This window comes from Gobius niger (genome assembly GCF_951799975.1).
Source record: "Gobius niger genome assembly, chromosome: 14".
Taxonomy (NCBI): domain Eukaryota; kingdom Metazoa; phylum Chordata; class Actinopteri; order Gobiiformes; family Gobiidae; genus Gobius; species Gobius niger.
Window position 1 is genome coordinate 1,988,778 of NC_136865.1, and position 14,536 is coordinate 2,003,313.

A 14,536-nucleotide genomic window follows, 5' to 3' on the forward strand; every position below is an offset into this window, starting at 1 on the left:
ATCCAAGATTCACCCTGATCGTTGTGAGCGTCTAATCTGCAACTACAGAAAAGCAGTTATTGATGCAAAAGAAGGATCAGCTGATATTTAATACAGGGGTTCACTTACTTATTCCACGCTGTTGTGAATGTCTCAGGTTTTTCTACAAAATATGTTGATCCGTCCCTCTTCTTCCACTTGTCTGTTGCCGGGCCTCCCACTTTATGATGAATAAATAAAATCTCAATCGATAAATTGATGAAAATACAGTTTGTTGCTTATTCACTGGTCCCGGAAAGTGCCTTTAAAACAAAGACGGGTCATCTTCTAAACACAAAGTGTCATTTATGAAGCCCATGAGGTCATCCTGTACATTTCAGGCTTGTTCCGGTCATGTCCGTGCATACGAGGCCTTCATTACAAAGCATTGCTGCTAAAATAAGATCATTTCATTATTCATTTCTCCAACATAGGCTCACTTCCTCTGTTGGGAACATAAGTTAATTCCATTTTCTTTGCAGCTACAGCACAGATAGATACAGTGGGGAAAAAAAGTATTTGGTCAAAATCCAATAGAAAGTCTATGGGAAACTGACTTTTTTTCCCCACTGTAGGTATTAACGACTCTTTTATTTTTATTTTTTAAATATTTGATCTGTGTTCCCAGATATGCAGTAAAATGCTGATTATATTAACAGTGTAATGTCGATTTAGTCACGTTTACATAAAACATTTCACATGATGGAAAAGTTTGTTCGTGGTCAAGTCGATCGTCCAATCAGAAAGTTCCACATTTTTGGTTTACCAGATCCCACCAGTGCACCATGAGCCTTATATTCTAAATATTTCTTATCTAAAATCACAGCTCATTATTATTATCAATTTATTGTTTCTCAATAGTATTTCCCTGTTTACGTCATATGTGGCCTGTGACCCGCCAGGTGAGCTGAATTTCGACATTTTCGACACCCCTGCGATATAGCCTACCTTTAACTTGTGAAAAATCCAATCCAAATATAATAAGAAGCCAGATCAAAGCGCCGTATGTGACCTTTATGAATAACGCTGGCCGCTTTGGTTTCTTTCGACAGCACATCACTCTGGACAGCTACATTCCATGTCTGACTGACCTCTGCAAGGCACTATGGGAAGTGATGCTCAGCTACCACTGTACGATGCAATGGCATGAGGAGCACGACAAGCAGGAGACACCTCCAGGTACTGGACTGGAACAGGCAGGAGTGCAGTGCAGTGACGAGCCGCTGCCACACGGGGCACCACGAGCAGGGAACACGAGGAGCGCGGCCAGCTGGAGAACGGGCAGCACTGTCGTTGGTCCAGACGGCTGTGATGGGGAACAGAAAGAGAGGGGCAGGGAGAGGGTCCGTGGTTTAAAGAGCGTTGGGCTTGGATCAAAAGCGTGTTTGTGGTGTGTAAAACTATGTAGAATAAATATGGCATCTGAATTCTACAGGAAGATCCTTCAGTCGAGGTACAGCTGTCCATGTTTAGAGATGCATGCATTTTTAAAACGGAGAGAAACATAAAAGGTATTGGTTCAGTGTCAGATGATGAGAATCGATGCCAACCCCAACACGTTAAAGGAATAGGCCACCGTTTTTACATACTAAAATATGTTCTTACCTCACTTTAGACGTGTTAATATATCCCTGTCTGGTCTTTGTCCGTGCGCTCTGCCAGGCAAACGGAGCACATACGCAGCCTCTCCCACATGTCACATAGCTCCGAAAAAGCTCACGATAGAAGCTACCAAGCTCTTCCACGTGTTCCCTATTTAAATAAAGTTAGGTGAAGTGTTTTCATGCGAAGGATATTTACACAGAAATGTAACATGTCGATTTTATAAGCAAATAAAAAGGGGGACTATATTGTGAGGCGTAATGATACGAGGAGCACAGCGTCCGCGCAGTAACTCCTAAAGACTTCCCCCGCTCACTTCCGTCAATAACCTTTAGGAGTTACTGCGCGGACGTTTTGCTCCTCGTATCATTACGCCTCACAATATAGTCCCCCTCTTTATTTGCTTATAAAATCGACATGTTACATTTCTGTGTAAATATACTTCGCATGAAAACACTTCACGTAACTTTATTTAAATAGGGAACACGTGGAAGAGCTTGGTAGCTTCTATCGTGAGCTTTTTTGGAGCTATGTGACATGTGGGAGAGGCTGCGTATGTGCTCCGTTTGCGTGACAGAGCGCACGGACAAAGACCAGACGGGGATATATTAACTCGACTAAAGTGAGGTAAGAACATATTTTAGTATGTAAAAACGGTGGCCTATTCCTTTAAGGTGGCAGTTCCCGGGGTCGGGTTCACTTCATTGACAACAATATTTCGTCATAATTTTAGTCAAAGTATTATTTTTGCTGCCTAAAAATAGAGCGAAACTAAATGAAAAGTATTTAATGGGAGTCAAACTATGGCTAAAATGTCCAGATATTTTTGTCATCTAAATGAAGAAAAGGGACTAAAGCATGACGACTTCCATACGATGACGGATGTCTCTCCTGCAGGTGGCGCCACAGAGGAGTCGGACGAGAGCGTGGACCGATCGTACGTGAAGAAGAAGCTGGAGCACGGCCTGACGAGGATCTGGCAGGTTGTGTCTGTTCAGCTGTTGCTCATCAGTTTCTCTTGAGTTGTTTTTCAGATGTGTGCTAATCCTCTCTCGTCTCCTCAGGACGTGCAGCTAAAGGTCAAGCCCTTCATCCTGGGCACAGACATGTCCAGCTTCAAATACGACGACTTTATTGTGGTGCTGGACGTCATCAGCAGGTGCCCAGGCTGTTTCACACTCGGCACCAAAACAGCTTACAGAAGGGCACGATATCAAACACACATTCAGATACCCACTGATATTCACTTATATATGAATACAACACACCTTTATATCATGTTATAATATTGTTCCCTTGTTAAAGACAGAGCTGGAGTAGTATTTCACTATAGTCACGCAGTAGTCCAAAGGTGATCCCCTATAATTTAGCTGTTTCTTCTTCTTCTACGGTGTCACCTATTCCTTCTGTACTTCCTGGATACAACTGCATCATTATATCGATTCTGAGCTGTTCTGCTCAAAGTGTGTTTCCCCAGGCTGTGCTGAACCTGCTAACCATGCCTTGAATCCAAACGGGAAGTTTTTAGAAGAGTGATTCCTATAGCTACCAGTAGAAGGAGCCTCAGTTAAAGTCTGTGTGTAAGAAGAAAACACATGCCAATGAACGTGGATTTTCCAATTGAAACACCCAGAATATGTACATAGATATTAAAAAGCAATGGAATACATGTCCGGTATCTGACATGTGTCTTTTCTTTGCTCAGGCTGATGCAAGTGGGGGAGGAGTTCTGTGACAGTAAGTCTGAGGTCCTACAGGAGTCCATCAAACGGCAGAGCGTCAACTACTTCAAGCACTACCACAGGTAAACGCCTCAGTCTGTCATCCATTCACTGTCCACACTCGGTGAGGGGAAACTATTTCGGAAACCTCTGGGGCAGATATATGGCTGCTAATCTCTGCCAACGGTTTCTGCGACCGCCTCCAATCCTTTACGCCCCCTCAGCAATTGACAAACCCCATAGTGCAAAAAGAAAATATATAGTGTATTCTTCTACCTTTCTTTTTTGGTGCATTTAAAAATTGGGCATGGGAAGTCAAACTGGTTCTACTTGAGCAATCCATCGGAACAGTCTGTCAGTGAGCCTCTTTATATTATAAACCTGCAGGCTGGAGGTGCTGCAGATCCACACACCACTTTAATCATGTCACAAACCAAAGTCCTCTCTTCAAGCTTCTAAACGTGCAGCTGCTCTGCTCAGAAGAACCAAAACAATGAGCATGTGCTTCATTCAGAGACTATCAACCCCCGTTCATAAAAACAGAGGAAGGGAGAGAGATAGGAAACACAATCACTAACAACCTGTTTTTATTTTTATTTGACATTTATTCCCCTGAGGGGAACCTATTGTACATGTTTTTATGGTAGGGGAAAACCATTCAGACACGGGGAGAACATGATGGGAATCAATCCCCAGAACCTTCTTGCTGTGAAGCACAAGTGCTAACCGCGGCGCCACCGTGCCGATACTGATTCTCAGCAGGAGATGATAGAAATGCCCAGTTTATGTGTTGGATTTTGCTCCTCCTCTGCATGTCATTAACACTGACTGTTGCAAGTTGAATTAGTCAAATGAGAAACACGTTTGTTTGTATGTATTTGTTTGTATACTTTATTGTTCCTGCAGGGAAATTTGTCCTCCTGCATTTAACCCATCCTTCAATGCCACTGGGGCGACCCGCAAGGAGCAGTGGGCGACAGCAGGGGACCCATCTTCATGATGTGGAGCCAGGCTGGTGGTCAGAATCACCTGGCTGGAGGATTCACCTATTGCACATGTTTTTAGCGGTAGGGGAAACCGGGGGAGTACCCGGAGGAAACCTACGCAGACACGGGGAGAACATGCCACACAGTTAACCGCTGCGCTACCGTGTTTCCTGCCAACTCTGAAATAAACATTTCAGCTTTAAATCCAGTTAATAACCATTTCTACGATAGCTTTTCAAAATGCTTTGTATTAGAAAGTTAGATAGAAAGTTGCGAATAATTATCTTGAAATATAAAAGTACAAGAAGCAGACACTTAATATTTAGCCTATTTTTAGTTATTTGGAATTGATAAAGAACCGGATTGGTTCTTGTCCAGAGGTTCCCATGGTTTAGCTGGATTGTAAATGCCAGCTGTGCCAGATTGTAAAAGTGAAGCGATGTTGTCACGTGGGTCCCCAGTGGAACAGTCTATCTTGTCTCCCCGGGTTGAAAGCGACCTGGCTCTGGTACGTCCCTGTGTTCTGTTGGCCTTTACAGCCGTGTTTGTTGTGTCTCCCGCGTGTCGTTGTGACTTCACCTGGCGTACGCTCTTCCCCCGGGACAGCGCGGCTCACTGTGATTGTTGTTTGACCCCAGGGCCCGTCTGGAGGAGCTGCGGATGTTCCTGGAAAATGAGACGTGGGAATTGTGTCCGGTCAAATCGAACTTCAACATCTCCCAGCTGCATGTGAGTCTTTGCCAACAGCACTCGGGCTTATCGCGCGGTGAAATCGTTTCCTATCCGGGGTTTCAAACTCATTTTTTACAGACTAATGTCAATTTGCTACACGTCATGCAGAGAAAGATTGATTGGTTAGACAGATACTTCATTGATTCTGAAGGAAATTGAGCAGCGGTCTGTAGTAAGTAATGGCAGAGTGAGCAAGTTCAAAATACATACTGGAGTAGCAATAAATAATACACCAAACACAGAATAAATCTAAATGCTAGGTGTTAAGGCTAGGGCTGGGTATTTTACTTTACCAATACTTGTTTTTTGATACCTCTACTAATTTGTCATCTAGAACCAGAAAATGTGTGGGAGATCTGTAAATGTACAATATGGGGCTCATCTCCAATGTCAAGAAATGTATAAAAAGTTGGGGGAAATTGGGAGAAATTGTAGCAAAACATGTAATTAGGGGAAATGGGGAGAAAATAAAGAAAATATTAGTAATAAAAAGTTGTCAATAATAATTATGGCCATAATCAACCATCCTGCACAGACGGCTCTTATTACACGAGCGTTTGACCCGAGAGTCAAGAAACACGACGTGTCCATTTGTGGAATTCACTCATTTCCGATTGGCCGCTGTTATTGATATTAATCTCTCTCTAAATTTTCAATTTGAAGACCTTTGTCTCAACACAATTTGGAGACTCGTCATGCTTTTGTTTATGCAGCTGTCAACTGTAATGAGAAATGTGGAGGAAATCTCATCATCTCCAAAGTGTATTTCCTTTTGTAAGATGGATGTGTTTTGTACATGGCCCCCATTTAAACAAACAAACTGAACTTTTGCACAGTGTTTGCAGAGCATTTCTTCTTCTGCTGAAGGGCTCCAATTTGTAATTCCTGGATTGTGTTGTGTAATAAGAAGCACCTTCCCCTTTTTTAAAGGCCACAAACCATGTCTGAACCCGCTCTGAGCCGCTGTGCACCAGGGCTGTATTCATTTATGTGTAGGGCTGGGCAAAACATCTATTTAATCCATTTGTTGAATTTGTGGCTGAAAAAACATTTTTTATTTTGCAAACATACATTTTTTTTCCTCCACACAGTATTGCGGCATTTTTTCATACGCCTGAGGGTAAAATACAGACTGCAACAGAAGCTATGTATCCGGAAATGAGTTAAGCTATTATTTTCTGCCAATCCGCACTTTCTGACCCTAACCCTTATTTGCTTATTCCTCCCTGAGCTGGCTCTGATTTCCTCGCGATCAGTGAGTGGCTTGTTTGTAGCAGAGAGCTAACATAAAGCTAGCAGCTATTGCTACTGAAAGAGTTAGGCCCGCTCTCCCGCTGGATTTTTTAGCCCTGTCTGTTTTAGCCAATAAGCTATATAATAATATAACTACTGTATCTATTACAAGTAAAACATAATTTAGCTTCATTTAAAATGTTGTTGTCAGGCATAAAGCTTCATATCCAGCACTGTATTTGATGTGTGCAGTCATTTTTAAAGGTACACTGCGTAACATTTTGGACTATACTGCTGCCGGCAAAACAAAACATGCTCCTAATGACCAGCTCAACACAGAAAATGCTATTACTGCAGTGGGTAATGAAAGACTGGATTTGGATGAGAGCCTAACCTGTTTAGATCTCAAATTCTACGGATTTTAGTCACATCTCCATGGAAACGAGCTGGAGATGTACCCACACCCGGTAAAATTTACAGTCATATTTTAGGAGCGGTGAGCCTCATAAATGTTTGTTTGTACATTTATGAGGTATTTTTCAATCATGAAAATATCTGTCCTAAAATAAAGGCTTGTATTTCAATTTTGTTTATTGGGTAAAATTCTACGCGGTGTGGCTTTAAGTGCATTTAAAACAACATTTTTGTTTGTTATTTTTCGGCCAAATCTTTTTATAAGTTGGCGAAGCGTTACCAGGAAAACATGGTTGTTTCTGAAGGAGAAATAACTAAAGTAAAGTGGATGAAAGGAGCAAAGTTCTAACCTGGATTCAGGCTATAAACATCCTGTTTAACCTTGCTCTTCTAAATGACAGCAGCATATGTCACATTAGAGAATGAGTGTTGTTGAGTATGCCTGACGATATCCCAGCATACATTGCACTAATCAGCTCCAGTGTAATGTATGCAGTCAATAGCTCTGTGCTTGAAATTCCCCTCACCGCCTCATGCGCCGCAGACAGCTTCCTCTGATAAATGGAGCTAATTTGAACACAATCTATTTTTCATCTTGTTTGTGTCACGCTCGGATAAAGCTCGCTAAAAAACTCATTTGCCAATCAGCAGAATAGACCCAAACCCCGAGCTGCTCCATATCTGCAGGCAAATCATCTCTCCTCATAAAAACTATTGCATTCTCTAAAAAAAAAAAACATCTGCCGTCAAAACTAGTGAAGTCGGGGTGTAAGCAGGCCATAAAAGTAACAACGGAGGAGTCATGAGGACTTTATCATTTCACCTACAGTGGGGCAAAAAAGTATTTAGTCAGCCACCAATTGTGCAAGTTCTCCCACTTAAAATAATGAAAGAGGTCTGTAATTTTCATCATAGGTACACTTCAACTGTGAGAGACAGAATGTGGAAAAAAAATCCAGGAATGCCAGGAATTAGTATTTGGTCAATAACAAAAATTAAACTCAAAACTTTGTAATATAACCTTTGTTGGCAATAACAGAGGTCAAACGATTACTATAGGTCTGTATAGGTTTGCACACACAGTAGCTGGTATTTTGGCCCATTCCTCCATGCAGATCTTCTCCAGAGCAGTGATGTTTTGGGGCTGTGGTCGAGCAACACAGACTTTCAACTCCCTCCACAGATTTTCTATGGGGTTGAGGTCTGGAGACTGGCTAGGCCACTCCAGGACCTTCAAATGCTTCTTACGGAGCCAGTCCTTCGTTGCCCGGGCGGTGTGTTTGGGATCATTGTCATGCTGGAAGACCCAGCCACGTTTCATCTTCAAAGTTCTCACTGATGGAAGGAGGTTTTGGCTCAAAATCTCACGATACATGGCCCCATTCATTCTTTCCTTAACACGGATCAGTCGTCCTGTCCCCTTAGCAGAAAAACAGCCCCAAAGCATGATGTTTCCACCCCCATGCTTCACAGTAGGTATTGTGTTCTTGGGATCCAACTCAGTATTCTTCTTCCTCCAAATACGACGAGTTGAGTTTATACCAAAAAGTTCTACTTTGGTTTCATCTGACCACATGACATTCTCCCAATCCTCTGCTGTATCATCCATGTGCTCTCTGGCAAACTTCAGACGGGCCTGGACATGCACTGGCTTAAGCAGATGGACACGTCTGGGATTCCCTGTCGTTGTAATGTGTTACTGATGGTGACCTTTGTTACTTTGGTCCCAGCTCTCTGCAGGTCATTCACCAGGTCCCCCATGTGGTTCAGGGATTTTTGCTCACTGTTCTCATGATCATTTTGACCCCACGGGATGAGATCTTGCGTGGAGCTCCAGATCGAGGGAGATTATCAGTGGTCTGGTATGTCTTCCATTTTCTGATAATTGCTTCCACAGTTGATTTTTTCACACCAAGCTGCCTATTGTAGATTCACTCTTCCCAGTCTGGTGCAGGTCTACAATTCTTTTCCTGGTGTCCTTCGACAGCTCTTTGGTCTTGGCCATAGTGGAGTTTGGAGTCTGACTGTTTGAGGCTGTGGACAGGTGTCTTTTATACAGATAACCAGTTCAAACAGGTGCCATTAATACAGGTAACGAGTGGAGGACAGAAGAGCTTCTTAAAGAAGAATTTACAGGTCTGTGAGAGCCAGAGATCTTCCTTGTTTGAAGTGACCAAATACTTATTTTCCACCATCATTTACCGCTGTCATTATTTTAAGTGGGAGAACTTGCACAATTGGTGGCTGACTAAATACTTTTTTGCCCCACTGTACTTCTGATGACTGCTTTAAAGATTTAACAGGTAGGCATCTGGACTGAGTTGCTTTACTGTAAAATGTTTTGTTCTAGAAGCTTGGTTTGAGTTTCAACTTATTTCATTAGTTCTTAAACTGAATGGTACTTAAAGGTACACCGTGTAGCATTTTGGACTATGCTGTTGCCATCAGTACAAAATCTTCTCCCAATGAGAATGCTGTTACTGCAGTGGATAATCAAAGAATGGACTTGGAACTTAACCTTGGAACTTAACCTTTTTAAATCTGAAATTCTGCTAACTTTACTCGACATCTCCATGGCAATGAGGTGAAGACGTACCCACTCCCGGTAAAGTTGTAGTCTTGTCTTAGGAGAGGTGAGCCGCTTACAGCAAAAGCACATGTTTGTTTGTACATTTATGAGGGATTTTTCATTGATGAAAATCTGTCATAAACTAAATGCTTGTATTTCAATTTTATTTTTTGGGTCAAATTCTACACGTTGTGGCTTTAAACATAAAGACATCAACAATTGAATCCTTCACTTCTGAAACAAAAGGCTACGTCACTGCTGAGGTGAGCTGTGCATGCACAAACACGAGAGAGAAACATCAGTCCAACATCAGTGTAAATGTGACAGAACTGTAGAAATATGGACGGGGAATCACTGTCTTAAAGCATCCTAAAGTAGATTAAAAAGAACCAACGGCCATACCATCTCTTACCCAACTTGCGTTACTTCTCCTGTACACATTGACCATGTTTCATTTGTCATATGAGGAATTGAATAGCACTAAGTAGATGCGGTCCAGTGTGAGTGCTGTAGAGGAATCTGTGGGCTTTAGGCAGCTGCTGTTGCTGTGACAGTCTGTGATTCCCTGTGGTGGAGCAGCAGCAGCAGCAGCAGCAGCAGCAGCAGCAGCAGCAGCAGCAGCAGCAGCAGCAGCAGCAGCAGCAGGAGCAGGAGCAGGCTCTCTCCTCAGTGTGTGGGATGATCTTCAGAGCTCTTCTTTGCACCCTCTCCAACTGTGCAGCCTGACTTTTACCTGCTCTGTACATGGTTAGTCAGTCTTTCCTCAAAATTAGCTTCTGCTGTGTGAGTTCAGAGTCCAGGCCTTTCCCCAGCACCAGAGGTATTTTTTTTATTATTGTTTGTAATAATAATAATAATAATAATAATAATAATAATAATAATAATAATACATTGTGAAAACACATCTCAAAGTGCTACAGCAAAAAAACATAGAAACAGTGAAAACCGTAAGAAACGTTAAGAAAAAGCGATACAAAATATTTGTAATAACCTGATTTTAAAATGTGTGTCTTTTCTGAGTTTTGTACTGTTACAGTGGCTCTTATATAATATTATTTCTTTCTAATACATTTACCCTTTAATAAGTACTGTTTATTCCTAATTTGTTCATTATCGTTCATGCTTCGAAAGCCTCCCTAGAACACTTGATGTTGTGTGATGATGATGTTGTGTGATGATAATGATGATGACAATCCTGATGATTATGATGATGTTGTGTGATGATGATGATGTGTGATGATAATGATGATGTGTGATGATAATGATGATGTGTGATGATAATGATGATGATGTGTGATGATAATGATGATGATGTGTGATGATGATGATGATGATGATGATGATGATGTGTGATGATGATGATGTGTGATGATGATGATGATGCTGTGTGATGATAATGATGATGCTGTGTGATGATAATGATGATGCTGTGTGATGATAATGATGATGATGTTGTGTGATGATAACGATGATGGTGTGTGATGATCATGATGTGTGATGATAATGATAATGATGTGTGATGATAATGATGATGATGTGTGATGATAATGATGATGCTGTGTGATGATAATGATGCTGTGTGATGATAATGATGATGTGTGATGATAAAGATGTTGTGTGATGATAATGATGATGCTGTGTGATGATGATAATGATGATGTTGTGTGATGATAATGATGTGTGATGATGATGATGATGATGCAGTGTGATGATAATGATGATGTTGTGTGATGATAATGATGTGTGATGATGATGATGATGCAGTGTGATGATGATGATGATGCTGTGTGATGATAATGATGATGTGTGATGATAATGATGTGTGATGATAATGATGATGCTGTGTGATGATAATGATGATGCTGTGTGATGATAATGCTGTGTGATGATGATGATGTGTGATGATAATGATGATGTGTGATGATGATGATGATGATGATGATGCTGTGTGATGATAATGATGATGCTGTGTGATGATAATGATGATGATGTGTGATGATAATGATGATGCTGTGTGATGATAATGATGATGCTGTGTGATGATAATGCTGTGTGATGATGATGATGATGTGTGATGATGATGATGATGATGATGATGATGCTGTGTGGTGATAATGATGATGCTGTGTGATGATAATGATGATGATGTGTGATGATGATGATGATGATGTGTGATGATGATGATGATGTGTGATGATGATGATGATGTGTGATGATAATGATGATGTTGTGTGATGATAATGATGATGCTGTGTGATGATAATGATGATGCTGTGTGATGATAATGATGATGCTGTGTGATGATAATGATGATGATGTTGTGTGATGATAACGATGATGATGTGTGATGATCATGATGTGTGATGATAATGATGATGATGTGTGATGATAATGATGTGTGATGATAATGATAATGATGTGTGATGATAATGATGATGATGTGTGATGATAATGATGTGTGATGATAATGATAATGATGTGTGATGATAATGATGATGTTGTGTGATGATAATGATGATGCTGTGTGATGATAATGATGATGTGTGATGATAATGATGATGTTGTGTGATGATAATGATGATGATGTGTGATGATAATGATGCTGTGTGATGATAATGATGATGCCGTGTGATGATAATGATGATGCTGTGTGATGATAATGCTGTGTGATGATGATGATGTGTGATGATAATGATGATGTGTGATGATGATGATGATGATGCTGTGTGATGATAATGATGATGCCGTGTGATGATAATGATGATGCTGTGTGATGATAATGATGATGTTGTGTGATGATAATGATGATGCCGTGTGATGATGATGATGCTGTGTGATGATAATGATGATGTTGTGTGATGATAATGATGATGCCGTGTGATGATAATGATGCTGTGTGATGATAATGATGATGCTGTGTGATGATATTGATGATGCTGTGTGATGATAATGATGTGTGATGATGATGATGTGTGATGATAATGATGATGCTGTGTGATGATAATGATGATGATGTGTGATGATGATGATAATGCTGTGTGATGATAATGATGATGCTGTGTGATGATAATGATGTTGTGTGATGATAATGATGATGCTGTGTGATGGTGATGATGATAATGATGCAGTGTGATGATAATGATGATGCAGTGTTATGATAATGATGATGCTGTGTGATGATGATGTTGTGTGATGATAATGATGATGCTGTGTGATGATAATGATGATGCTGTGTGATGATAATGATGTGTGATGATAATGATGATGCTGTGTGATGATGATGATGTTGTGTGATGATGATGCTGATGCTGTGTGATGATAATGATGATGCTGTGTGATGATAATGATGATATGTGATGATGATGATGCTGTGTGATGATAATGATGATGCTGTGTGATGATAATGATGTGTGATGATGATGATGATGATGATGTGTGTTGATGATGATGTTGTGTGATGATGATGCTGATGCTGTGTGATGATAATGATGATGCTGTGTGATGATAATGATGATATGTGATGATGATGATGTTGTGTGATGATCATAATGATGCTGTGTGATGATAATGATGATGCTGTGTGATGATAATGATGATGCTGTGTGATGATAATGATGATGCTGTGTGATGATAATGATGATGCTGTGTGATGATAATGATGATGCTGTGTGATGATGATGATGATGCTGTGTGATGATGATGATGTGTGTTGATGATGATGTTGTGTGATGTTGTATGATGATGATGTGTGATGATGATGTTGTGTGATGATGATGCTGATGCTGTGTATCTGCAGGAGTTCAAGTTCCTGGGCCAGTGTCGCTCTCCCTCAGTCTCCCCCAGCAAACTGGCCTCTTCAGGGGCTTTGCCGGGCCTGCAGCTCGGCCTGTTTCAGCAGTACCTCCTGGAAGGAAACCCGTTTGAGATGCACATGGAGCAGAAGGAGGAGGAGAGCGAGGACGTGCTGGCTTCAAACGGGGTACGTCTGCTGAGGGACAGCTGGGTACAAGTGTCAGATTAGGGTGCGACAGTTACCAGGTATCAGAGTGCCTCGGATTTCTCTCTTTTTTTTTGCCTATACTTACTTTTTGATTCTGAAGAGCACCTGACCCTTACAGACAATTCTACCCACTGAAGCGATCACTTTGTTCCTCTCAAAATGATTGAATTAACAGTTTGATATTTGTCAATCTCAAGGCCGTCCACTTTGAATCTTTAAAAAGTCTGTTATGAGCAAGATGCTTCTGATTGTAAAGCATTGTTGAAGCCTCTCACTGTGAGAATGCTCTGTGCTGCAGTACGAGTCGGATGAGCTGGAGAAGAGCGTGTACCAGGAGTACGACAGTGACAGCGATGTCGCAGATGAACTTAAGCAGGACTATGTGGACGAGAACACGGGGGACGCTCCACTCAAGAGGTACAGCACTTTTTAGATCCTAAATTGTGTCCTTTTTAAACTACTTTAGACACATGAGCCGTGGTATTTTTTTTACACTGTAACTTGAAAAATAAGGTATGTTGTATACACCGAGTTCTGTGCTCCGGTGGCTCTGGCAGCAGAGCGAGACTGAAAACATGGCCATCTGCGTTTGGTGAAGACGTCTGGGCTTTAAAGCTCAGGAGCTTGATTGGTTTCGTATATCAAGGGCCTAAAACAAATTCATCAAAGACTATGTTTATTTATTAAGATCAACATGAATCTGTGGCTCTACTTCTAACTGGAAAATAAAAAAAGATTTTATGGCTAACCGCTTTGACAAAGCTGCGCAGGCTGCAACGCCTCACTATAGGCCTCTTTTGGAGTTTACACTGTTGTAGATCAGTCAGGAGGCTGTGGGATATTCACATGATGTAAGTGCTCGGCAGCAACCTCATATAACCTTATCTCTTTGTGTCTGAGCTTTGACGAGACTTAAGTGAGCTTGCCTGCCGGCAGTAAGCTAGTAGTGATGGCCGATGCTACCTTTTTTTTAATCAATGCAATACCGATACTCTTGGGGTCATTTTTGTCTATACCGATATTGTTCATTTCATATGGTAATATACATTTCTAAAACTGGTTCTTTTATAATATTGTTAAGTGAATTGAAAATGATATTACTTTAACTGGTTAATTAAACAATGTCAATGTGGAATGAAATACATTCAAGAATGAGATTCCGTAGCATTTTTTTCAGGATTGCAAGATACTATACATTTTTTCTAGCGACAACTAGACTGTGAATGATTGAATGACTCAAAAGGACGTTCTGCACATGTTG

General features: G+C 41.0%; 1 protein-coding gene across 1 annotated transcript in view; it reads left to right on the top strand.

Moving 5' to 3' along the window:
* Window positions 1–14,536, top strand: part of vps50 (VPS50 subunit of EARP/GARPII complex) — a 105,852-nt gene that overhangs the window by 35,020 nt on the left and 56,296 nt on the right. The window contains exons 13-19 of the mRNA XM_079570538.1: window positions 1,071–1,197; window positions 2,518–2,603; window positions 2,685–2,779; window positions 3,326–3,424; window positions 4,966–5,056; window positions 13,072–13,254; window positions 13,574–13,692. Of these exons, the coding sequence (XP_079426664.1) occupies window positions 1,071–1,197; window positions 2,518–2,603; window positions 2,685–2,779; window positions 3,326–3,424; window positions 4,966–5,056; window positions 13,072–13,254; window positions 13,574–13,692 (800 nt within the window). The remainder of the gene's footprint in view (window positions 1–1,070; window positions 1,198–2,517; window positions 2,604–2,684; window positions 2,780–3,325; window positions 3,425–4,965; window positions 5,057–13,071; window positions 13,255–13,573; window positions 13,693–14,536) is intronic.